This window comes from Arvicola amphibius, chromosome 6 (assembly GCF_903992535.2).
Source record: "Arvicola amphibius chromosome 6, mArvAmp1.2, whole genome shotgun sequence".
Classification (NCBI taxonomy): Eukaryota; Metazoa; Chordata; class Mammalia; order Rodentia; family Cricetidae; genus Arvicola; species Arvicola amphibius.
Window position 1 is genome coordinate 39,428,828 of NC_052052.2, and position 27,631 is coordinate 39,456,458.

The 27,631-nt window shown below is 41.7% G+C and overlaps 1 protein-coding gene across 3 annotated transcripts in view; it reads left to right on the forward strand.

Annotated features, from left to right (window-relative positions):
- The window catches only part of Zfyve9 (zinc finger FYVE-type containing 9), a 134,802-nt gene that overhangs the window by 94,615 nt on the left and 12,556 nt on the right, over positions 1 to 27,631 (forward strand). For all 3 annotated transcript variants that reach the window (XM_038332434.1, XM_038332433.1, XM_038332432.1), the window contains 5 exons: positions 2,289 to 2,513; positions 4,660 to 4,742; positions 8,856 to 8,960; positions 23,264 to 23,414; positions 27,400 to 27,480. In XM_038332434.1, the coding sequence (XP_038188362.1) occupies positions 2,289 to 2,513; positions 4,660 to 4,742; positions 8,856 to 8,960; positions 23,264 to 23,414; positions 27,400 to 27,480 (645 nt within the window). The remainder of the gene's footprint in view (positions 1 to 2,288; positions 2,514 to 4,659; positions 4,743 to 8,855; positions 8,961 to 23,263; positions 23,415 to 27,399; positions 27,481 to 27,631) is intronic.

Genomic DNA, 27,631 nt, shown 5'->3' on the forward strand with positions numbered 1-27,631 from the left:
GCCAAAATTTATATAATAGGGGTCAGTGGTTAAGAGTGCTTTTTGCTTTTGTAGAGGATCCAGGTTCAGGTACTAGCACTTGTATAGTGGCTCACAGTCATGCTAACTCCAGTTTTCAAGGATCTGATACCCTCTTCTGTGGGTTCCTGTGCACATACGGCAAATGTGAAGTGTTTATCTATTCTTTATCAATAAAAACTCAGGAGTCAGATATGGGTAAGAACCTGAATAATCAGAGACACGGCAAGAACCGACCAGTGACAGCTCCCCCTGCCCCCACTTTTCCTCCCTCCAACAAGGCTGAAACTCTCCCCAATCCCTGCCCTACTATTTCCTGTGTCTCTCTGTCTTTGGTCCTCCAAAATGTCTGTGGCTAATTTTGGTCAGCTGGTAGCTAGCTCCACCTTCTGATTAAAGCAAACTTTATTGGCAGTCTCAGGAGTATCAGAGTGAAATCACATGTAACATACATTCAGGAATATACATAAATAAATATTTAGATGTCTTGGATATGATAGCTTACATATTTAAAACCGGCACTTAGGTGGCACACACCTGTAATCATAACACTTGGGAGGCAGAGGCAGGCAGATCTCTTCTGAGTTTAAGGTCAGCCTGTTCTACAGAGCGTGTTCCAGGACAGCCAGGAAGAGACCCTGTCTTGACAAACAACAACAAAAACAATCTGTGAGTTTTATTGTATATGAACTGTGCTTCAAAATGATTTTAACAGACTCTTGTAGAGAAACTGCATGGCAGTAGGGCTGTGGTGGCGCACACCTTTAATCCCAGCACTCAAGAGGCAGAGACAGTCGGAGCTCTGTGAATTTGAGGCCAGCCTTATCTAAAAAGCGAGTTCCAGGACAAGCTCCAAAGCTATAGAGAAACCCTGTCTTCAAAAAAAGAAAAGAAAGAAAGAAATTGCAGGCTTAACCTCAGTAATAACAGTGAGAAGAAGAGGTGGAATAAAGCGGTGGCTCAATTAAACAGGGTCCAGTAACTGAGTGTGAGGTGTGTTGTAGAGGAACAAGAGAAGGTTCACTTCAGATCTCTGGCTTGGTACCCAAGTGAGTTGGTCTTAAGTATTCAGATGTCCAATAGAAAAATTGACAGAAGAGCAAAGATGAGGAATTGGTCAGTCTGCTGAATTAGAACTAATGACTAATAAATTTTGAACTACTCAGATGGAATATGTAAATAGTAGGTGAATAGGATAGGCCAGTGTGACGTGACTGAGATGTGTTTTGTATTAATGGTTTTGCATTATAAAATTTTATTTTGTCTATTTTAACTTAAATATTAATAGAGTGTGGTAACAGTAGTTCACTACATGTATGCAATATGTAATATGTAATGATCAAATCAAGGCAGTAATCACTTCCATCTCCTCAAATATCACTCATTCCTATGTTGGGAGCCTTTGTAGTAAATACACTGTAGATTCTTAGCAGAAACACAGACCGCTCCCTCTGCTCTGGAGCCCCCTTCTAGCTCCTTTCTCCTCTCTCTCCTTGCTGCCCTGTGCGGTCTTTCCAGAGCACCCTCCCTCTCCAGTCTTCTTATCTCATGCTCACAGGAAGCCCTGATAAAAATAAATAAATAATAAAAATTAGGAGGCAGATTATCTTTTTTTTTTTGGTTTTTCGAGACATGGTTTCCCTGTAGTTTCTAGAGCCTGACCTGGAACTAGCTCTTGTAGACCAGGCTGGCCTCGAACTCAGAGATCCGCCTGCCTCTGCCTCCCGAGTGCTGGGATTAAAGGTGTGCGCCACCACCGCCTGGCTTGTTACAAATTATCTTTTAACAAATGTCATTCACTTAAAAAATAACCTTCTCAGGCTAGAGAGATAGCTCGGTTGATTAAGTGATTTCTGTGCAAGTCTGAAGACCTGAGATTAATCTCCAACACCCATGTAAAAGCCCGATGGCTTAGCGTGTACTCGTAATCCCATTACTAGGGAAGCGGAGACGGGTAGATTTCTTGGGGATTACTGGCCAGTCTCCTTAAACCCATTAGAAAGCCCTAGATCCCGTAAAAGAGCTAATCTCAAAAATACAAGGTGGATTGCTCCTGAGGAATGACATCAAGGCTGACCTATGACCTCCACACAAATGTGCACACATGGGAAAATACAAACATAGACAAATTGAAACTTTTGTAAATATGGGCCTTTCACAGGGAAAGATTGGTTATTAATATTTGGTTGTGTCTAGCTCAGTTGTAGGTAATAATTAAACTATGATTGATTTCTTATCATAGAAGCTAATTAACGAACTTTTTGTTTCAGGGAATGTTGTGGGCAACTTGGGACATTCTTTCTTCAGTCAGAGTTTCCTGGGCAGTAAAGAACACGGTGGATTCTTATATGTGTCATCTACCTACCAATCACTGCAAGACCTAGTGCTTCCAACCCCACCTTACCTGTTTGGGATTCTCATCCAGAAATGGGAAACCCCTTGGGCCAAAGTGTTTCCCATCCGGCTGATGTTAAGACTTGGAGCTGAATATCGACGTAAGTTCAAATGTCTTCTTCTAAGCCACACAACCAAGACATGTGGTGAGATAAAGCTTGAAATATTTTGATCCCTCTCTGGTGATACAATTCAGTAAAAATTAGCTTTTGAAAATAGATATGCTAAATATGACCAGTTATTTGGCTATAATGGAAAGAACTGAAAATATCAAATGAGGAAGTTTTTTCCTTGTAACTTTATTTTTTTATGGTTCACTGATAAAAACATCATCTTTAAAACAATTAATTTGAACAAGTATCTTTATTTTTTATAGTATATCTGTAAGCATATTTGTTATTACTTGGTTAGAAACTTTATAAAAATTCATTTTCCTTGACTGACTGATAATTGAAACTAGTGGTATGGTGATAGCGCTCTCTTGATCAGCTGACTGGCAGGTCTCCTTTGCCCATGGTTGTAGCAATACAACTGTGTGTGTAAGACATGAAAGACTAGATGTAAGCTTTACTTTAAATTTTATATCTTCACCTACTTAAAAGTGCCCTAGTCTAGGAATCAGAGCCCTTGAATAAGGTTCTCAACCCCACCATCTACTAACTCTATAATTTAGGAAAGTAACTCAAATTTTCTTTTTTTTTTGTTTTACAAACTGGTGATCTTAATGCTTGCATCATGTTCTACTATATCGTTTAAGGAATAAAATAATGAATAATCAAGAAAATACCACTACACATATGTTCACAGGCCAATCTCATGGAGACAATTCTTCAATTGAAATTTCCTCTTCCTCAGTGTGTCAAGTTGACTACTAAAATTAGCTGTCACAAGCCGGGCGGTGGTGGTGCACGCCTTTAATCCCAGCACTCAGGAGGCAGAGGCAGGCGGATCTCTGAGTTCGAGACCAGCCTGGTCTACAAGAGCTAGTTCCAGGACAGGCTCTAGAAACTACAGGGAAACCCTGTCTCAAAAAAACAAAAAAAAAAAAAAAAAAAAAAAAAAAAAAAAAAAAAAAAAAAAAAAAAAAGATTAGCTGTCACACGTATGTATTTTTATTTATGTGTTATTCATTGATAAAGATTTAATTAAGGAGGCCTGCAGAGATGGATCAAAATTTAAGAACACTTCTTGTCTTACAAAAGACCAGATTCCTTCCCACACTCACGTGAAGGTTTACAACTACCCACAGATCCAATTCCAGGGGTTCTGATGCCCTCATCTGATCTATGGCTACCAGGCACACATGTAGTGCAATGACATACATATAGGCAAAACACTCATACACATTAAAATAAATAAATATAAACAAATTCAGAGAAAAATAGCTTACTCAAGGGCTGAACAAGGTGATCAGCACTGAGATGGCAGAGGCAGAACTCTGTGAGTTGAAGGTCAGCCTGTCAGTATAGCTCATTCCAGGTCAGCCAGAGCTGCGTAGTGAGACACTGTCTCAAAAAACCAAGAACAAAATAACATTAATCAAGGCCTATAAAGTATTTTGAATCTTGGAAATTCAGAAATGGCTAAGATATGATTATAGAATCTTAGGAATCTAAGGAAAAAACAGATTCTGATTACAGTAGTATGTTATGTTTCAAGCTTATGCTTATTATTAAATTCTTTGGGAGCTCCAAGGTGATCTTTATCTTGATCAAGAATGGAGGAATTGGATAAAAAACACTTCTTAGGTAAAGATGCCCCTGGTTGGAACTCCAAAGACAGATGAGCAGCAGAAAGAAACAGGATTGCCTACAGAGAAAGCAGCATGTTTCCTTGTCCTGTATTGTCATTTCAAACAGGAAACCTTGGTTAATGAGCCATCTAGGAGTGTCCCCTGGTGTTTGGCCTTCCTGAGGAGGGTCTCAGTTAGGAGGTATAGAAGAGTGAGCTCATAGACTTCTTAAGCACAGAGGTTTGGGGAAACACTTGTTTTCTGGATCACACCAATCCAGTTGCTTCATAGGACCTGGTGGGTCACTTTAGACACTGCACTGAACGACTTCTGCCCATCAGAAGACTAAGTCTGACTCAGAAGTTGTCTGCAACCATACGAAATTCTTTTGAGCCCAACAATTGAAATTTCATAATGATACATTTTAATTATATTTAAAATATTTTAACAATGATGTCTCTTTTCCTAGAAATTTAAGCTGCCAAATTTATTCTACAAATTTCTCATTTCTGTAGTTTACCCCTGTCCACTGTTCAGTGTCAGATTTCGGAAGCCATTGTTCGGAGAGACTGGGCATACCATCATGAATCTTCTAGCAGTAAGTTGAGAGTTTTCCTTTTATATTTCTTGTGCTTCTACTGAAGGAAACGATCTCTTTATTTTTTGACAGCTGTGCCCTTGATGCTTTAGGCAAGTGAAGCTCTATGCTGGAGGAGAAGAGAATACAATATGCTTTTGAAAACAGTGGAGCTCTTGCTTGAAACAGTACATGATTCCAGTCCTGATTATATACTCTCTAGATAGTGACCTTACTGGGTTCTGGTAAGAACTAGAACGTTGTATAAATAAAGACCTAGCATTTTGTCTTGTTTTCATTGTAAGAATGACATCTGCCATCTCTGTATGGTTCACTGTTAGCCAGATTGGTCCAAATGCTCAGATACATGCCAGTAAGGCTTCTGCTCAAGGGTCTGTGTATGGACTAGGGTTTACATTTTATTTTTTCCTGGCTGTTGACCTCTCTCATGTTTCTCCTATATGTGTGCAGCTGATTATTTTGAACAAAATGTTGGTCAATTAAAGTTTCTGCTACATATTTAACAGACTAAGATAAATCTTGGTTATTTAGAGTGTTTATAAAGCTTCCTATTTCACCTCCCAGAACTCTTTGTTAAATTCTAGCTAGTCTGCATGAGTAACTTGCCCCAACAAGCTGGCAACCTGAGGCTAACATAGCTATTGGCCCTCCCTCTGTGTGTGTGTGTGTGTGTGTGTGTGTGTGTGTGTGTGTGTGTGTGTGTGAAAATTCACAGTATGTGTCTGAAGACAGCCATGGGTCTCTGTCTTTGCCTTTCACTTCTTGATATTCCCTGTTGCCTACAGACTAGCTGACCCTTGAGTTTCCAGGGTTCCTCTTGCCTTTGCCTCCTGTACTCCAGGTACTTTGCCTCCAGGTACTGGTATTGGGATTACAAATACTTGTGCTGTGAGTCCAGCTTTACATGTGTTCTTGAAATTCAAACTCAGTTCTTCGTGCTTTCAGAAGCAGTTTTACCCACTGAGCCATGTGCTCAGCCCCATTGTCCCTTTTAATTAGCCACTAAGATACTGCTCTTTCCCTCCCATACCGCACTGAACGTAGGGCTAGGTAAACTCTCTATCGCTGATTTACATCTACAACCCAACTCTATTATTTTTATTTTGAGACAGAGTCTCATTTAATTGTTCATTCTGGCTTCAAACTTGCGAACCTCTGGCCTTACCCTTCGGAGTAGCTGAGGTTACAGGCATGAACCACTGTTTTGTTTGAATCTCTCTCTCTCTCTCTCTCTCTCTCTCTCTCTCTCTCTCTCGTAGGTGTAGTGTAGAGGCCAGAGGACAACCTTGAGTGTCATTCCTCAGGAACACCATCTGCCTCATTTTCAGACACTATCCTAGTCCATTAATTAGGCGAGGCTATCTGGCAAGTGAGGCCTAGGCATCCTCATTGTCCTATCTCCCTAATACTGGGATTACAAGCAGGCTCCCTCACACCTGACTTTTTAAGTGGGTTCTGGGACCTGAACTCAGGTCTTCATACTTGGATAAGCACTTTACCTGCTGAGCCACTCTCTAGCCCTCTGGTTGCTGCTGTTTGACAGTGTCCAGAACAATAAACATACTGCTTTCCATAGAGCCCTTCCCTGCTTGAACAGGTATTTGGGACAGAGCTGGCAAGGCAGTCACCACCTCAGCTTGACTGTACTTGAAGTTCAGCTCTTCTCATGAAGTCACTTCTGAGTGTGTCAGATGTCTTTGGTCTGATTTTACAGCACTGAAGTGATTATTGTTGTAAATGATTTACTCGGCTTTTAATGGTTTTTCCTTGTTTTGTTGATTTGTTTGAGAATCCCTGTTTTGTATAGCCCAGGCTACCCTTGACTCTATACCCTCCTGCCTCGTGCTTCCAAGTGCTGGATGGCATGTACAAACATGACCAGCACTTAATTTCTTTTTAGATTTATTTTATTTTTAATCTTGTGTATGTGTGAGTGTGGGTGTCTGAGGTGTTGGATCTCCTGTAGCCAGAGTTTGAGACATGGTTGCTGGGAATTGAGCTTGGGTCCTCTGAAAGAGTAATACGCACTCTTAACCGCAGAGCCTTCTCTCCAGCCCCTTGATTGCTCTTTAGGGAGTGGATTTGGAGCTAACTTCATGCTGAAGTTAGTTCTTTTCTAAGGGAGAAAGATATTTTTACATCATAGGAGGAAAGCCACGGCAGGGGAGCAGTTAGTCACATGGCATGTGCAGGAAGTCACAGCAAAGGAGCAGCTGGTCACAGGAAGGTGCAGTCAGGAAGCAGACCAAGGCCAGTGCTGGTGCTCCGCTTGCTTTCTCCTTGTGAAGGAGTCCAAGACCCCAACCACTGAATTATACCGCCTACAGGTGGGTCTTCCCACCCCAGTTAACCCAGTCTGGTAATCCACACGGGCACGCCCAGTGGCTAACCTAATCTAATAACCCCTTACAGATGTGCCCACCAGTTCGTCTCCTGGGTGATTCTAGAGCCTGTCAGGTTGACAGTATTAACCCTCACACTCCTATTTGTTTTTATCCAGCTATATTTTTAAAATATGTGAAAGCCAGGTTTTGTGACGTAGGCCTGTTGTCCTTTCCAGTTACAAGGCTAAGGCAGAAGGATCATCACGCATTCCGACTGGCCACTGTGATTTCAGTGTGTGTGTTTCCCCATCAATAGTCTTGTGCTCTATTGCAAGGAACACAGTAGAAGTGTTTAGGAAAGGAGAGGAAGCAGGAGGAGGAGAGGGAGTGGGAACTGGGATTGGTATATAAAGTGAAAAAAGATTGTTTTTTAAAAAACTAAATAATTTTTAAAAATGCAAAAAAAAAAAAGAGAGAAAAATAGTCTTTTCTGCTGGGCGGTGGTGGTGCACGCCTTTAATCCCAGCACTTGGGAGGCAGAAGCAGGTGGATCTCTGTGAGTTCAAGGCTAGCGTGGTCTATAGGAGCTAGTTCCAGGACAGCTAAGGCTGTTACACAGAGAAACCCTGTCTCAAAACAAAACAAAACAAAAAACAAACGAAAAGAACCACCTTTTCTTCCCATCCTGGTTTTCAACTTCTTAGGCCTAACAGTAAAACTCAGAGTCAGATTGACTTCTTTGTTGAATTTCTTTGTTCATATTCTATACCCAATCCAGTAGCAGGCATTGTCTGTTTTTCTTTTAATCTGACAGATTTTCACTATCTTTTGAGCTATTAACACTTTTCATAATCCCTGTCTCTTCCCACGTTATTCTTATCAGCTCATCTCCCCGCCCCTCACTTACACTTTTGTTGTTGTTGTTGTTGTTGTTTTGTTTGTTTTTTGTTTTCGAGACAAGGTTTCATTGTGTAGCCCTGGCTGTCCTGGAACTCGCTTTGTAGACCAGGATGGCCTCATACTGTCTGCCTCTGCCTCCCTGGTGCTGGGATTAAAGGCTTATGCCATCACTGCCACTTAGTTTTCATAAAGAAGTCAAATCTGTAAAAAAAAAAAAAAAAAAAAAAAAACAGGCCAGAAACCTCAGAACCAAAGTCTTTGTCTTTGTGGTATCAATTGTTGTGATTCAGATTTGTAATCACAGCCCTGAAGAGGCTGAGGCCAAAGAGTTTTGAAATCAAGGGTAACTTCTACATGGTAAGTTCTAACTCAGCCTGGGCTGTGTAACAAAACCCTGTCTAAAAAAAGAATGAAAGAAATAAAAAAGGAAAAATCTTCAGACCCTCTACTGTTGACCTGTAAGAACCTATGGCATCCTGCTATATACACCGGCACCCTAGACTTGACTCGTGCTTACTTTGCTTCAGGCATGCTAGATAGTGTGCACGCACCTTCAGATACTCACCGAGAACTGAAATGTCTAGAAATACAAGAACAAAACGAGTTTGAGTCCGACCTTCCTGCAAATTAGTGGCAATAAAGCAGAGAGGTCATTTATTTAGTGTTACATGGGAGGAGTAAAGGAAGCCGTTGGCTTTACTGCCTATGGCTTATAGTACTGAGAGACAGGATGCAGTCAGTCAGGGCTTTCATTGTACATCCTCTCATTATTTAAAAAGCAGGGTCATTCAATATTGGTATTATTTCTGTTTGTGCTACTTTTATTACTATAAATCAATTTCTACCATTTTTATCATGCTTTAATTCTACTTTAATCTGCTTTGCCCAGGACTTCCGGAATTACCAGTATACTTTGCCAGTAGTTCAAGGTTTGGTGGTTGATATGGAAGTTCGGAAAACAAGCATTAAAATTCCCAGCAACAGATACAATGAGGTAAGACATTACCACAAGGGACATTTTTTTATAACTGAAAATGCAAATAAAAGTAAGAAGTGCATGATTGCATGTGAATTTTATCTTCAATTAATGTAAGCTCAGTCTATATTAGTACTTGTCTTAGTTCGTTTATGTAAAATTTTCTTATACAAAAATAGAGTGATAAATTCTGGACTTCTAAAGTGATTGTGTCATTTTATTTTTCAATATTGTGATAGATTTACATTTTTATTAAAAAGTATAAAGTTGGGGCTGGAGAGATGGCTCAGAGGTTAAGAGCATTGCCTGCTCTTCCAAAGGTCCTGAGTTTAATTCCCAGCAACCACATGGTGGCTCACAACCATCTGTAATGGGGTCTGGTGCCCTCTTCTGGCCTGCGGCATACACACAGACAGAATACTGTATACATAATAAATAAATAAATAAATATTTTTTTAAAAGTATAGAGTTAGCTATAGCATATCTATGAAATCTGTGGTGGTATTGTTTCTTTTTTCTCTCATACAGCAGATGCTTTGCTGTTCTTATTTTTTTAATTGAAAATAAATTTCTTTTTTATACATTGTTTTTATTATGGTTTCCCCTACCCCAACTTCTTCCAGATCCTCCCTGACTCCCCACCCCCTCAAATCCACACCTTTTCTCTCATTAGAATGCAAACAGGAATCTAAAAATAATAATAATAATAAAGTAATATAAAATATCATAAAATAAAAACAAACTGGAATAGGATAAGTAACAAACTACCAGGAAAAAAAGCACAAGAAACACAGATGCAGAAACAAACATACATATTCACAGAGAAAGATCCCAGAAACAAGCATACATATTCACAGAGAGAGATATCAGAAACAAGCATGCATATTCACAGAGAGAGATCCCAGAAACAAACATACATATTCACACAGAGAGATCCCAGAAAAACACAAAACTGGAAATCGTGAGATATATATGCAAAAGACCCATAAGAAAAAAAGAATAAAAATAATGCCAAACAAAGCATTATGAAACAAGGAACGTCCTAAAATGCTATTGAGTTTGTTTTTTGCTGACTGTCTGCTGCTGGACATGGAGGTCTGTCCTTAAGGGTGGTTTATTTTCCCAGTGAGACTCCACTGGAAAAAAGCAATTCCTTTACTAGCAGTATCTTCTGGACTAAGGATGGTGTGTCCATCTCCCCTCTCAGGGCTAGGACCTGCACATGCTGCCATAATCTCTGGGTTCATAAGTATATCCATCCTGCTGTCTTGTTTTCCTGGTGTTCTCCATCCCCACTGTGTAGTCAGAGGCCACTTGTTTGTTTACCAGCTGCCCAGACCCTAAATAAACATACAGAAATTATATTCATTGCAATACTATTTGGCCAATAGCTTAAGTGTATTTCTAGCTAGCTCTTACATCTTAAATTAACCCATTTCTATTAATCTGTGTATCACCACATGGTTGTGGCCTACTGGTAAGGTTCTGTCCAGCATCTTTCTCCTGCAACTGCTGTGTGGTATCTCTCAGACTCCACCTACTCTCTCTGACTCCACCTTCTTTCTTCCAGCATTTGGTTTGGTTTTCCCTGCTTAGCTCTGTTCTGCTCTGCTACAGGCCCATGCAGCTTCTTTATTCATTAGCCAATAAAAGCAACACATTTACAGAAGGGCTCCCATACCACCATAGGGTTCCCTGAGCTTTGAGGGGAGGGATTGATGGAGATATCCCATTTAGGACTGCGTGTTCTAGGTTCTCTCTCTCTGCACTTTGTTTCATTGTGGGTCTCTGTTTTTGTTCCCATCTACTGCAGAAGGAAGCTTCTCTGATGATGGCTGAGCAGTGCAGTGATCTATGAGTATTGCAAAACATCATTAGGAGTCATTTTATTGCTAAACTCTTTTAGCAGAACAGTAGTGCTTGGATTTCCCCTAAGTCCCTGGCCTATCTAGCCTCAGGTTCTTGACCCTCTGAGCAGTGTTGAGTATGGGTTCCATCTCATGGAGTGGGCCTTAAATCCAGTCAGATTACTGCCATAAAAATTGTGACAATTTTGCACCAGTATATCTTTCAGGCAAGTCACTGTTATGCCCAGATGGCGGAGACCCCCAAAAGGCCACCATGGAGACCAAATCCTGTATGTAAAAGCAAAGAGCCTTTATTCAAGTTCAAAATTGGACTCTCTATGTGTCCAACACATTGGTATGATCAGAGGCCTCGAGCTCAGTTGGCGTGGGGTTTTTATTATAGCAAAAGTTGGAGTGAGGAATTTCTAAGGTTCAGGACCCCTGATTGGCTGACATTTGTCTAAGGGTGTCTTGGTGAAAGGGGATGGGTGTGTGCTGGACTAAGGGACATCAGTTGATCCTGTCTACAATGTTTGGAACGTTAGGACTTTCTTTCCCCTTGTATGGTCCATTCCTGGGTGGTGCTTGGGTAGTCTCAGTTTGTGGTTTTTCCTGGAACCAGGTATTGCCTTAAAGTTATCTGAAACTCAGGCCTCTATTGAGCTTATCACAGCTGAGCCCTACAGTCACCATTGTAGATCACAGGGTTTATAGCTAGGTTGATGTTTACCTTTCTCCTTTGGTATCAGCAGAGTCCCTTCGTATCTTAGTACCGTGAGCACTAGTCATTAGGGGTGAAAGCACTAGGAAGGCACCAGCTCAACTTCTCCGTGTCCATCAAGTTCTTTAGGCACTGTCTTCAGCAGTATGAGCAACCAAAAGCCTTGGCAATAGCATGAGTTGTTTGGGAGTGTCTCAGGGTCCCCTTTGGCCAACAACTTGATTATCTGTAAACCATTGCTGGAACTGGAGGCTTCATTTGGTGATGAGAGATGTCTAGTTGGGCATATACCACCAAGCCCACCTTTTTTATTGGGTGTTAGGAAATCCAGATTCAGGTCCCCATGCTTGCACATCAAGCTGTTTCTTTCTCACTGAGCCATCTCTCTTACCCTGTACATAGCCTTTCTTATCCTCACCCATATGTCCTTGATCTGCTTTTGCTTCAAGCTTTTCATAAACTTCCTATTGACATACACTGACCTTACTCTTCACTTGCCTAACACTACTTACTTTTCAAGTGTCAGTTTAAGGATAGGTTGTTTTCTCTAATTGATTCTTATTCCTATGGAGGGTCGTGTCCCTGCAAACACTGTAGCCAGCAGAGGAAAGATCCACAAGAGTCACGAAGGAATTGCAGGTCAGCACAATTTGGTGGTACTGGTTCAAACTTCTAAAGTCTGACACTGAGCAGTTTATTGTAAGCATATTTTTATTAAGATTTATTTATTATGTATACAATGTTCTTCCTGCATGTATGCTTGCAGGCCAGAAGAGGGCACCAGATCTTATTATAGATGATTGTGAGCCACCATGTAGTTGCTAGGAATTGAACTCGGGACTTCTAAAAGATCAGTCAGTGCTCTTAATCCCTGAGCCATTTCTGTAGGAAGAGAGCCCGCTTGTTCGTCCCAGCTGCCCAGAACCAAAATAATCACACAGAAATTGTATTAATTAAAACACTGCTTGGCCCATTAATCTCTAGCTTCTTATTGGCTAACTCTTATATTAATTTAACCTTAATACTGGACCTCTACCTTCCAGGACTGTGAGATCGTCCACTTCTGTGGTGGCAGACAGTGGAGCATTAAGGGAAGCTCGTAATTACCCTAACTTACTGTGTGTTTTCCAGGCCATAAGACACATAGGCAGAACCTAAGCAGACTTGACATTTCCCCAAGTTGAGGAGATAGAGTCGAGAATCCAGGAAGACGATGACTGCTAGAATTTGCAGGCAGGGTTACCAGAAATGAAAGAGCCCAGGAGATCGTCAAGGAGTTTGTGTTGAATGTGTGTTCATGAAGAAAACACTGGAAAGGAACAGGCAGAGCAATTCTCATGGGTCCAGGAATACTTTTCTTACCAACCTTGTTACACATACAATAATGTTGCTAAGTCATGTGAACAAGATAAAGAGAATGTCAAAAGATGCCTATAGTTCTTGTAAGCCTTGACTGTAGTTGGATGTGCTCATGAGATAGTAACTTCTCCAGTGGACTAGATCAGCAATAGAGAGGAGTTCGATTTTGTTACTCCCCATGTTTTAAGTGGCTGTAGCCAGAGACTATATTAAAAGAACATTATTATTAAAGTCTGCGAGCAATAGCAAGGAAAAGTCACAAGTCAGAGAGCCTAGGCTCAACCTCCCCCGGTCCCAAGATGGAGACTGCTGCAGGAGGCAGTTATGGAGATCAGAGGCCAGCATACCCAAAGGTTAAGGAGAGTTGGCTCAAGCAATGAAGGGTACCATGGGTTGTAGCCACGTATGTGGTGCCTAGTAGCTAGGTTCTTTGCCTGAAGATAACTGCAGAGTCTGCTAATGCCAAGCTTTCTGTCAATTAACCTTTCTGCCTAGAGGCTCACTGCCACGGGGAGAATTTTGAAGGCAGTGGATATTTGACATATCTGCATCACCACCAAGAGGGTGTTTAACTCAAGCACATTTTCAAGTCTAGAGATTGATCTACCTATATAGATTTCAATGCTGTGTTTACTGTTTCTGCTGCCAATGCACTCATGAGACATCCTCTGGCTAAAGCATTAGCTACTGCATGCTGTACAAACTGGGGACTCCTGGAGCATGGCACAACCTGCCTGCCTCATAGACTGCAACGCGAGGTGTGACCAGCAGGGGCTTCTAGTACACATAGAAAGGAAGCTGCTGAAGTAAAGACAGCTCTGTCTAATATCTGACCCTTGACCTGTTCAGGATTAGCACCAGTGCAGTTGGGGTAGAAGAAGAACAAACGAAGATTAAAGAAAAACTAAACTAAACTAAAGGCAAAGAAGATTTGTTCAATAAAATTAGAGCAAAAAAAATCCTGGATCTAGGGAAAGAAATGGATACCCAAACACAAGAAGCATTGAGAACCCCAAACAAACATAACCAGAGAACTTCTCTCTAACACAGTCAAGATGTCAAAACAAAGAAACAACAGTAAAAACTGCAAGAGAAAAATGCCGGTCTCAATGACAGACACATCAGAATAACATCGGACCTCTGGCAGAAACCCTAAAAGCCAGAAAAAAAATAGAATAATAGATTCTGTCTTTGAGAGGATATAATTACATACCAAGATTGCTGCATTCAACAGACCTATGTGGGGAGGTTGTTTTGTTTGTTTTGTTGAATACAGATTATAAATAACCCAGGCTGGCCTCAAACTTACACAACAACCCTGTATTAGCCTCATGAGTACAGGATTGCAGGTATGAGTTACTTGGCCAGTGTAACTGAAAGTTTCTCTCCTGCCTACCAGTTCCTGAATAACCACTCTGAGGCTTAATATTGATTATAATTGCTTGACTGATGGCTCGGGCTTCTTACTGGATAGCTTTTACATATAAATTAATACGTAATAAATTAATAAACTAATAGCCTGTATATCACTATATTTCCCATGGCTTATAGGTAATGCTCTGGCATCTTACTCTTCCAGCAGCTGCTGGCGTCTCCCTCGACTCCGCCTTCTTTCTCTCTGTATTCAGTTTGGCTTTCCCACCTAGCTACAGCAGCTTATTTATAAGCCGTATTCTCAGTGTGTAGAAGGGCATCCCACATCAGACCAGGTCAAAGTTATCTTTTAAAATCTACAGGGAAAGACATTTGAAGACAAGCACAAACAAAAACAGTTCATGGCCAACACTTCAGCCCTGAAAAGAATAATCATGGTAGTTAGTATAACCATAAGCGTTATATTAATAAGGGTTCTCTAAAGAGCAGAACTGGTGTGAGATATATATATATATATATATATATATATATATAGTAATTATATTATATATATTACTAGATGGGTTTACATGATAGGGTGAGTAGTTAGTCCAATAAATGCTAGAGTTGCTGAGAATACGGCAGCGCCTCAGTCTGTGAAGCCGGATTCCCCAGTAGTCCCAGTATGGCACTGGAAAGTCTGAAAGGTTCCTAGAATCTCTGGTCTTCAATGCAGGTTTGAAAGACAAGGAAACTAGATTTTAATGCTAATAGGGTGGCAGCAGTGGTGTAACAGGACAGACATGCTCACCAGCAAGAAAAAGAAGGTAGACACGGAGGCATACATGACTGATTTTTCCTCTGACCTCTTCATTTTATTTATATATTGTTATTATTATCATTTTTTCAGTTCCCAGAACTGAAGGGGAGAAATAGCTGTGGAGTTCTACCAATAACTTAGAAAGTATCTGCCACTGGAACCCTCTGGCAAGGAGAAAATCAGTGTTCTCCAGTGCAGTTTTATCCATACGTCAAGGCAGGCCCATGCCTAGGAGTAGTTAGCCAGCACAAAATGAACTCAGTGGTGTTTTTTAGACTTTTTGTTTCATTTTGCTTTGTTTGACATTTTTTGTCTTACTGATATTTGCTTCTTTATTTTTATTTTCATTTTTGTGGGGAGTTTTGTTTATCTTGTTTGTTTTTTAAAGAGAAAAAACAAAATTGAGTAGGTTGAGAGATGAGGAGAATTTGGAAAAGTTAGGATAAACAAAAACACAAGCAAAATATATTGAATGAAAAAATTTTTCAATAAAATAAAAATGAAAAGGGAAGCAAAACAGAAAAGGATTCCCCAAGAACAAGTCTGCCCCAGGGAACTGCTGCTGAGCTCTGCATGCCAAAGACCATCTTGTCCCTGTTTATGGATGCCGGTCAATAGGAATGGCCACTGGTTCTAAAACACTGGGTAGAAGCCAACTTGCGGCATTCCCTGCCTATCAGAACTCAGTCTTGCTGCCTCTTGCCTTGTGACCTCTAATCTTACTATTTTTATTCCAGTTGCCTCAAGATTCCCTAGACTCCTATGGCATCCCTCATCTCACAGAGCAATTACATGTCCCCTTTACACGTCCCCTTTCTTACTTTGGAGAACACAAGGGCTCAGGTCTTACAGCCTTAACGTCTTTTTGAACAAATACTTAAAGTGCATATGTGTTTGGTGCTGATCTAGATACTTTACTGATTCATGCAGCTCATACCTATGAAAAGTTAATGAAGTTCATACTTCGGCAACTTATACATGTGTATAATGTGTTCCGGTCACTCTCAGCTCACCTGCCTACTCCATCAGCCCCACTCCTCCCTCCAAGTCCCTTTCCCTGTTCACATCTTTCTGCTTTGTGTTGTGTTGTGTTGGTTTGGTTTGGTTTTTCAAGACAGGGTTTCTCTGTGCAACAGCACTGACTGTCCTGGAACTCTTTTTTGTTTGTTTGTTTGGTTGTTGTTGTTGTTGTTATTGTTGTTTTTTTTCGAGACAGGGTTTCTCTCCCTAACAGTCCTAGCTGTCCTGGAGCTAGCTCTTCTAGGAACTCACAGAGACCCGCCTGCCTCTGCCTCCCAAGCACTGTGATTAAAGGCGTGCGCCACTACTGCCTGACCTTCTTTGTTTTGTAACTCATTAAGTTTAACTAGGGCCATTTGTGTGGCCCTCGGTATGGAATTATCTAGTGACGTTTGTGTTTGAGACCAAGTCTCCTGTAGCCCAGCTTGGCCTCTAGCTCAAAATGTCATCAAGGTTGTCCTTGAATTTCTGATCCTCCTGCTCTACCTTCTGGGTACTGCGAGTGCAACCAAGTACCATGCCCAGCTATGTTTTAACTTTTGTTTATTTCTAAGAATTTCATATGAGTGCTATATTTACATCATTTCTCTTCTTCCTCCCTCTCCTATCTCTAACTCCTCATATATCTTCCCCTACTCCACAAATTCTTGGCCTCTACTTCTTTAGTTATTATTTTTTGCACACATGTAATACTTATAACTTATAAATATAACATGTTGGGTTCATTCAGTGTTGCACATATTATATGTCTTTGGAAGACTACTTGGGATCAAATCACCTGTTGGGGCTCATCCTTGGAGCCAAGTGGTTTCCCTCTCTCAGCAAATGTTCATTAATTGTGGGTAGCTTTTCATCTGGGGGTAAGGACATGTGATATTTCCCCTGTATACATTGACATATCAACTGGTGCTGTCATTTGTCGGGTCTCGTTTAGGTAGCCATGATGTTGAGATTTCATGGGTGCAGCAGCTTCCCTATAACAAAGACACTGTTTTACAGCAGGTGTCATCGTCCTGGTTCCCTGTGCCTTTGGTGTGCAGTTTCTTAGCAGACGTATCCGTTGGAGCCGAGCACCCCACAGGCAGTTGTTCTCTGCACTTGGACAGTTCTGCTGCCACAAAAAGCAGATTCTTTGATGAGAGGTGAAAGCTGTACTTGTTTGTAAGGATAGTAGTATTTAAAGTGCAATTGAGGGCTGGGCGGCGCACGCCTTTAATCCCAGCACTCAGAAGGCAGAGGCAGACAGATCTCTGTGATTTCGAGGCCAGCCTGGTCTACAAGAGCTATTTCCAGGAGAGCCAGGGTTGTTAGACAGAGAAACTTTGTCTTGAAAAACTAAAACAAAACAAAAAAGAATGTAGTTAAGGATTAGGGAAGTAGTATAGTAGACTCTCCAGGTCCCTTAGCTTCACTAGCCACAGGTAGTGGGAGTAGGCTTACCATGGCAGACATGAATTCCTTTCTACCGAGTGGGTCTTCAGTCCAATTAGGCATCTATTGGCTCCCTTCGGGATATGAGTACCACCACTGCATCTTCCAGAGTGCCTTGCAGTGCAGTCTAGTCATTTTTATGGTTCATAGATGTTATAGCTGGCAGGGATAATTGATTGCTTTCCTCCATTGGCATAATTCTTTCAGATACTGTGAGAACTAGTCTTTAGTAAGGAATCTTCCAGGTCATTTCCAGCTCAGTTCCTCCAAGACCTCTGTCTGAAGTCTGTGGTGACCTCAGCAGTAAGTAAGGTCTTAGCTTTGATTTCTAGTCTGCAGCCGAGGGCCATGACAATAGTTTATATTTTGGGGATCTCTTGGTCTCTCCTGGCCAAGAATGAGGAACCTCATTCTTGGCACTGAGATTTTTGTTAGACTATGGCTTTTGAGGGAGCACTGTCACCCCAAGTGGTGTAACTTCGATTAGTGTGTGTGTGTGTGTATGTATGTGTGTGTGTGTTCTTATATATATGTAATTGTAAGTAAACATAAAAATAACAGGATTCCCTTTGGCTTTTTCAAGCATCTTCAGAACTATTTATCCTGCCTGCCTCCGTTTTCCTCTGTGTTCCCTTCCTCCCCTCTCTCTGGGAAAATCCCCTGACAGTCCTATGTTTCCCTTTATAAAGCCTGTAGAGCTCCTCTTGCTCCATGGTCTTTTTTTTTTTACTATCCTGGTGTCTTAGTCACTTCCTGTTGCTGTGATAAAACTCCATGACTCAGGCAACTATAGAAGGAAGGCTTATTCTGAGCCTATATCTAGGATAAGAGTTCCACCACCATCATGGCAGTTGGCATGAACAAAGCTGAGAGTTTACACCTCAGACAGCAGTCAGGAAACAGAGCAAACAGAATAACAAAGCCTGTCTCCCTGCCTAGGGATATACCTCTTCCATCAAGGCCATGCCTTCTAACCCTCTAATCCTGCCCACACAATGCCATAAACTGGAGACCAAATACTCAGATGTCCAAGAATATGGGACATCTCATTTAAAACACTGCACCTGGTGTCTAATATTCCAGGTTATGTGCTTAGCATCTAAAGGTCTGGAGCTAAGCTCAACAAGTAAGAGAGAACATGGGGTGTTTATCTTCCTAGGTCTGAGTTACCTCATACCTCACTCAGTATAATATTTTATAGTTCTGTTTACCTGCGAATTTCGTCATTTCATTTTTCCATACCATGAATAGTATTCTCTTGTGTGTGGTGTGTGTACCACATTTGCACCGTCCATTCATCACTTGAGGGACATTGAGATTGTTTCTCTTTTGTAGCTACTGTGAACAGAGTGGCAGTGAGCATGGCTGAGCCAACACCATATGGAGTAAGAAATCTGGGCTTCTGCTGAGGACTATGCTAGGTGGCTTATATAGATAGATACCTGTTTTTTAAATCTCAGTTTACAGAGGAGGAAATGGGGCTTAGAGGTCAGCAAAGCCAAGATTCAAATATAGTAAGTCTGACTTAATCCTTCTTTGTTAATCATTATTCAAGGCTGAATGAGGATGACGGCATATATAAATAAATACAAAGAGAAAATGTGTGCTGTGTCATTTCAAAGGAGGGGATCCTCATGTTAGTATCTAATCCAGAGTCAAAGACTTTATGCAAGAATTGAAATGTTTACTAAGCCATGATTTGGGGTCCAATTTTCAAGGTGCTTCATTTTGGCAGAATAAGAGAAGCAAAATAATAGCATCTGTCAAGAGTTAGATGTGAAATTATAGTGTATCAGGTAGTCGTGAGGCTGCCCCTGCTTGTCTAACCCTTACCACCAGTTATAAGATGAGCAAATGCTCAGTGGTAGCTTGAAGTCTCAGGAAACTGGCCCACTCTGAGATATATGATCTATGAGGAAGGTATGCATAAGAAGCCATGGAGGCTGGGAAATGGCTCATTGTGTAAGATCATGTACTACACATGAATGGAGATCTGAGTTCAAATTCTCCAAGCCCATATAAAAAGACAGGTGTGGTCATACACAAACCTGCAACACCAGTGCTGTGAGGGGATTGAGACAGGGTCCCTGGGACTTGCTGACCACCAGTCTGGTTCCAGGTTCCATGAGAGAACTACCTCTAGGGAATAAGATGGTGAGGGGTGATGGAGCAGAGTACCCACTGTGTTCCCTTGGCCTCCACACTCACAAACATGTATGCATACACTACACACATGACAGCATTGGTGTCCCACTTTCAAAAGGACCTGGAGCGCTCTCTCTCTCCCTTGTTGAACTTCTGAAGGCAAGTAGTAGCTCTACTGGAGTCACCAGGAAAATTCAGCCAGGGTTCTTGTTCTTGCCATGTCTGCTCATTCTATCTGGAAATGTGGCTGAACATGTACCACCAGGATCTCCATTGAAGGACAAAGGCTCCATTAGGTTGTATTGAGGGATCTTCCTTGAATGGGTTTTTTAAGACCCATCTAGCCAGTGAAAGAGATCATGTAAGCCACTAATGCTGGGCATGATTCTATTCTTATTAACCGAACTCCAACCTAGATGTCCTCGGGCTCTGGCTCCATTATTTCTCAGTTGTGTGTTTTTCATGCCTGGTACCGGGGATGCCCAGTTAGTAAATCTTTAACTTCTCCATTCTTGGTGTAATGAGAAGGGGGGCAGAGTGGGAAATCCTGTGTGGGGAGCAGGCAGAGTTATTATGCTATATAGTTCCACCGTGGTAGGGATCCTTTCCAGAGAGTTACTTTGTTTAAAGAGACTGCCATTGTACACATTCATCCTTCATGAAAGCCCACATAAAATGCCCAAAGGAAGAGGGATAAGTAAACCCCATAGCACACATGAGAATCATTCAAAACGAAGGTAAAACTTTGGTGGTAAAGGGTTGTGATTCGTATGTCGGATGCTGGAACTTTGTCAAGCAGCCGTGGTTGCCATGCAGCCCACACCAGTAAGCTTTATGTTTCCATCGTTCTCTTTTGTCTGTCGTCTGACCCATGGACTCACTCACACATCTCGCATATCTTAGACCTCTCTGCGGACATAGGACAGAAAGAATGTGGGAATGGAGGAAGCCCCTCTGAGATTTAGTCACCCACGCCCAGTGACTAGGAGTGAAGGAACTTCATTACAACTAATAAAGCCAATGTGTGTGTTGCTAAGGGTGTCTTAAACAAGGATGTGAAAAACAAGGAAATTTTGCTTACTTGGAGCCAAAACAAGAAAACCATGAGGTTACCCACTGTAATCCCAGCACCAAGAGATAGAGACAGGAGGGTTAGAAGAGCAAAACAGTTCTCCACTTCAAGGTTATGTAGCGAGTTGGAAGCCAGCCTGAACTACATGAGACCATATCTAAAGCAGGCATATAACAACAACAAAAGATAAACAATACAATTATAAAACAAGCAAAGGATTTTGTCCTAGTCACTATTCTGTTGCTGTGAGGAGACACCATGACCAAGGCAACTCTTATAAAAGAAAGCATTTAATTGTTGGCTTGTTTAGAGTTTCCGAGGTTTGGTTCATTATCATCATGGTGCGGTGTTTGATGGCATGCAGGCAGACGCTGGAACTGAGAACTTCATCTTTATCTGCAGGCTGGGGGGGGGGGCTTGTGATGGGCTTTTGAAACCTTAAAGCCCCAGAACATACTTCCTCCAAAAAAGCCACACCTTCTAATACTCCTAATCCTTTCAAATAGTTCCACTCCCTGGTTACTAAGCATTCAAGTATATGAGCCTATAGGGACCATTCTTACTCAAACACCATAGACTGTATAAGTAATTGATGTGGGATTCCCCTCTGTATGCTGTGAATATGTTTTGCAAACCATTGGTTAATAAAAGAATCTGCTTCAGCCTATAGAAGGGCAGAATATAGTCAGGTTGGAAGAGATATAGCAAGAAAGTTGGCAGAATCAGGGAGAAGCCATGTAGCTGTCAAAGGAGAAAGATGCCTGCTGAAGCCCATGGCTGCCAGAACCTGCTGGAACCTTGCCAGTGGGCCACATCCTCATGGTGATACACAGATTAATAGAGATGGGTTAATTTAAGATATAAGAGCTAGTTAGAAATATGCATGAGCTAATAGGCCAAGCAGTGTCTTAATACAGTTTTTATGTAATTGTTTCGGGTCTGGGCAGCCAGAAAATAAACAAACAGTCTCTACCTACAGGTAATATCTAGTGATAGGGAAGGAAAAACACACACAGACACACACACAGACGTATATGCACATTCACACATGTACACAGAAGTAGAATAGTTCATCCACCATGAAAAAAATTGGCAGATGTAGGAGAATGTGAATAAATTAATCCCACACCAACTCAGAATTAAGTATAATAAGGGGTTCTTTATTTAAGGGGGACTCACAGATCATAGTCCTCTGCACGAATGGGAAACAGGAAGTGAATTCAGCATCCAGGCAAGAGAGGAGAGAGAGAGCATGCAGGCACATGCATGAGCGCACACCTTTTTGATACCCAAGACCAAGCCCAACCTGGTCCAGCCTCTCAAAGGCCATTGGCTGAAGGAGGTTCCCCATCACCTCCCTCTTTTGTCTAAATAAGAGAGTTCCAAACCTGATATAAAACTATATACAATAAGAACAGATATCAAGTATAAAAAATTAAAACTACAACCAGCATAAACAATATTAAGTAAGAAACATATGCTAAATGTTTCAATAATTATTCTATCCTAAAGAGTCTAAGTCTTATATTAGAAATGGCTTGGCTAAGTTGAAAGAGGAAAGTAACCATATTGAAAACCTGAGAAGGGACATAATATTACTTGAGTAGGCAGGAAGTGCAATCAAGCAGCTTCCAAAATGTGCAGTAGATGACAGTGACAACTGGCTACCTGGACAGTCCCCCAAAGTCTCATTTGCAATGTTGGAGCAACCAACTTTGGCTAAGGCCTAGAGTAACTGACGGACCATTTTCAGAGGCAGAAAAAATTTCAAAACTATCTTATCCTGTCTTGGCAAGGTTTGACAGTCTTTTTCCTTGTGTCCTGCTTGTCTAGTCCAGACACCGTGCATTTTGCCAGGGGTCGAGGCATGGGCAATTCTTTGCCCAAAGGCCAGTTTTGCCAAGAAGAAAACAAGCTCCAAGTAGAGTGTGTTTCCAAAATATTAAACAGAATTACCATATAACTTTTTGTTCTACTCCCAAATAGATATTCTCCCTCCCCCACCCCCAATTTTTTAAAAAAAAAAAAAACAAAGGGCTAGGAGGTAAAGCTCAGTGATAGAGACTTGTGTGGCATACCTCTGACTCCCAAGTGCTGGGGTTTAAGATGAACACCACCACTGCCATGCTGGCCAGACATTTTTTTAGAGTTAGACTCTCAGAGTCTGTCCTCAGAATGCAGGGAGGAGCAGAAACTACTACACCTAACGGAACTAGTTTGCATTAATTGAATTCAGTGCAACTAGGAAAAGACAAAAAAGTTGGGCATGGTGGAGCACACCTTTAATCCCAGCAGTCTGGAGGCAAAGGATTCTGTAAGTTCAGGTCAGCCTAATTTATATGGGAGTTCAGGCCGTCTATGTAGTGTGACCCTGTCTCAGAGAACACAAAAAAGGGAAAGACAAAGCACTGAGTATAAAATGTGCACAGGGTATATGGCGGAGTCACACAGGAACTTTGACTTTTTGTCTTTGAGAAGGTGGTGTCCTACCATGTTAGAAAGAAAAACTGCTCATTCTTACAGACTAAGGTTAACCCTGTTCTTTGATTGTAGATGATGAAAGCCATAAACAAGTCGAATGAGCATGTCCTGGCGGGAGGGGCGTGCTTCAATGAGAAGGCAGACTCTCACCTGGTGTGTGTGCAGAATGAGGATGGGCACTACCAGACCCAGGCCATCAGCATTCACAGTCAGCCCCGGAAAGGTAAGCAGCCGCACTACTGGAGGGGGTTTGCTTTTATTTATATATTTTATTACTATTTATACAGGTATGTATGTTTTGCCTACATGTATGTCTGTGCATCAATTGTATGCCTGGTTCTAACAAAGTCCAGAAAATGGCATTGGCTCTCCTGGGCCTAGAATTGCAGTCAGTAGCAAGCCACCATGTGGGTCCTTTGGAAGGGCAGCTAATGCTCTTAACCATTGAGTAATGTCTCCCACCCCTATTTTAATTTAATTTAAACTATTGTTTAAGATGGGGTTTTACCATGTATTCCTAGCTGGCCTGGAAATCATCTTGTGGACCAGGCTGGCTTGAACTCAGAGATCCTCCTGTCTCTGCCTCCTGAGTGCTGGGATTGAAGTCTCTGGCCACCACACCTGGCACAGTGAAATTTTTTTTTTATAGTGGAAGGTTGTTCTATTGAATGATTGGATATCTTAGGCTCCTGCCACTTACTTTCTAGTAGATACGTGACCACAAAATAATCTTTTCAAGTATATTTTCAGGATTACTTTCCCTACTCGAGTAGTTGTCTGTCTCTTTGAGTCTTCAAATTTGCAAATATTGTCTTTGTAACAGGAATTGTTTTAAAAGAACTGTCTTTGGCTGGAGAGATGACTCAGTAGTTAAGAACCCATACACCTCTTTTCCTTTCCTTTCCCTTTCTCTCTCTCCTCCTTCTCTTCTTCCCTCCTTCCCTCCTTCACTTCCTTCCTCCCTCCCCCCTCCCTCCCTCCCTCCCTCCCTCCCTCCCTCCCTCCCTCCCTTCCTGTCTCTCTCTACCCCTACCTACCCCACCCCCCTCTTTCTGTTTTTTGAGATGGGTTTCTCTGTGACTGTTCTGGAACTCACTCTGTAGACCAGACTGCCCCCGCATTCTGGGATTAAAGGTGTGCACCACCTATACCTGGCTCCCTAGAGCTTCTTCATAATACCTTAGTACAGTTCCCTGTACTCAGACAGGGCAAGTTTGAGCCACCCGTAACTCCAGCTCTGCCAGAATCCAGTGCCTCTGCTTATATATACACACACAAGTACACACACACACACACACAAAATTTAAATAATAAAAGTAAGTATTTTTTTAAAAGAACTATCTTCAGATATTGACAGGCCAACATTGGTATCTGAAGGTGAGACTAGGCCGTGCACTGAGAGTATGCCAGGTAGCATTTGCAGCTCAGGGAAGACTTTTGGTGTGGTGCAGCCTGGGGTGTGCTCTCACCACTTGCAAAGGAAGACTGCTCATAGGTGGGTCTTAAAGATACCCAAGTGGTTCTAGAATACATTCAAATTCAAGAAACCTTGCTCAGGTGGCAGTGCCCAAAGTGTTCCTCGGGTCCTGTGGCTTGAAATGTCCACATAGTCAGGCATGGTGCTGTCTAGAGAGACCCTGTCTCAAAAACACAAAACAAAACAAAAATCAGTAATTAAATAAAATATTCACTCAAGTATTAAATCTGGGAAAGTTGTATTAAATAAGTTCCAGCCACCCAACATGGCACCTTCCAGCTTTTGACAGTGGATGGAGAGAAGGGTGATGTGTAGCTCTTCCCAGACCCATTCAACCACAAACCTTATTTCCCTCCTGGTCCTCCTGAAACTGTTCCTTTAGTGTGTTTTTGTGAAGCATTCCCTAGTCTGCAACAGTGGTGGTCATTGTCTTCAATTTATATATAATTAAAGTCAGTTGATTAGTAGGAGCATAAAAATATTTAGAATGTGTGTTTTCAAATACAAAATCCAAAATAAGGCTAGAAAGACAGCTCAGAGGTTAAGAGCACTGGCTGCTCTTCCAGAGGTCCTGAGTTCAATTCCCAGCAACCACATGGTGGCTCACAGCCATCTGTAATGAGATCTGGTGCCCTCTTTTGGCCTGCAGGCATATATGGAGGCAGAATGTAGTCTACATAATAAATAAATAAATAAACAAACAAACAAATATTAAAAATCTAAAATAAAGCAGGGTGGTAAATCCACAGTGTTCCCTATTATCAGTTATATCTAATTAGTTAGATATGTCTAGAATACTGAAAAATGTTGTGGATATCATTGATGAAAAATTTTGATAAAAGTAGGTGACATCTAGAAGATGATTTGAGACCTCTGAGAAGTCAGGACATAGGTGAAAGGAAGACTATTTCAATAAAATATACATGTTTATCCTGGAAACATACTTTAGAAGAAGAGTAAAAATTAGCTTTTTTAAAATATGAAAATAAAGGTTCAGTTTATTCTCTAGTAGCTACGAAAGCTGGAACCATTAAGTAAACAGTAGAGTGGTTATCTGACACGCACGGGGGGAGGGGGGGCTTAGAAGCCATGATGATGGTGGTGGTGACGACTACAGAGCCGGCTCCAGTGGGCAGGTGTTACAGGGAGCCATATTTGGCTCAATTTGAGGCTTGCTCTGTAAATCTGAGAGTTGTTCAGAGATAGGATGCTTGCCTTCTGTCTCCTTGTAACTAGGAGTGTCTGACAAGGGCTGGATTGCTGCCTGTTAGATGTATTAGTAGGAAATTGGATTAGTCCAGTCCAGTTTTAGATGTAGGAAAATAGCTGGGTGGTGGTGGCAAATGCCTTTAATCCCAGCACTCTGGAGGTGGACAGGTGGATCTTCAAGTTCAAGGCCAACCTGTTCTACACAGTGAGTTCCAGGACAGGTAGGGACAACACAGAGAAACCCTGTCACAAACAAACAAACCAAGGTGTAGGAAAATAAGAGCAATATAAGTTTTAAGTGCATATCCTTTCCTTTCTGGAGAAATAGTGGTAGTGTAGTGTGGTGTGTGTGTGTGTGTGTGTGTGTGTGTGTGTGCGCGCGCGCGCGCATACATGCATGTGTGCGTGCGTGGGTGCATATGGATGTCTCATGTGCATGCAGATATATATGCACTTACTTGGCACTTCTCTATGTGGGAACCAGAAGTCAGCTTCAGGTATCTTCTTTAATTACTTGCTCACTGTTTTGTTTTGTTTTATTGTTATGTTGTTTTTCTAACATTTATTTATTGTGTTTGTGTTTAGGTCAGACAACAATTTGAGAAAATAGGTTTTCTCCTTCTAACACATGGGTCCCAGGGATAGAAATCAAGTCACCAGATTGGTGGCAAGGGTTTTACTTACTGAGTCATCTAGCCAGCCCCTGTCCCACCCCCCCCCCCCCCCGACTTGTTTTGAAAGAGGCTCTCTCACTGAACCTGGAGTTCACTGGCTTAGATGGCTGGCCAGTGAACTCCTGGGAGCTGCTTGTCCCCACCTGCTCTCTGGAATTACAGGTGGACACTGTCATACCTCAAATTTTCATGGGTGCTGAAGAGCCAAACTCTGGTCATCATGGTTATATAGTAGGTAGTGTACCAACTGAGATATCTCCCAGCCCTAAATATTCATTCTAAATAGACTTTTAAAAATAACTCTACTTTGGGGCTGGAGAGATGGCTTAGTGGTTAAGAGCATTGCCTGCTCTTCCAAAGGTCCTGAGCTCAATTCCCGGCAACCACACGGTGGCTCACAACCATCTGTAATGAGGTCTGGTGCCCTCTTCTGACCTGCAGGCATCACGCAGACAGAATATTGTATACATATTAAATAAATAAATAAAATAACTCTACTTGCGAGGGATACACACCTTTAATCCCAGCACTTGGGAGACAGAGGATGTAGTTCCTTGGTGAGTTCAAGGCCAGCCTGGTCTACATAGTGAGACCCTGTCTCCAAAAAGCAAATAAAAACATCAGACCAGCCAGGCGGTTTGATTCTTGTTTGAGGAAGAGTACGACAGAATGTAGGGTTGATTGTATCTTAAATTTCTCTCACAAGCATATGGTAAACATTTGAACTATCTGGTTAGTGCACATGGTGGTGTTTTGTTTTCTGGAATTCCCCACTTACACCTCATTATTGTTCCCAATGCTCATCTCAGTGATCTGTCTTCACTAATCTATTTCTGTGTCTGTTGTAGTGACTGGTGCCAGTTTCTTTGTGTTCAGTGGCGCTCTGAAGTCCTCTTCAGGATACCTTGCCAAGTCCAGTATTGTGGAAGGTAAAGGCTGATTGTTTATTCCCTGTTCCTCGGTTCTTTCCTGATTGTACAGCTGAAAAGTAAGCTCTAAACCTGCTGCACAGACCGGATGTACAGGTCTGTGATCCCAATTAGGGAAACGGAGGCAGGCGTGCAAGCTTATTCTAGATGA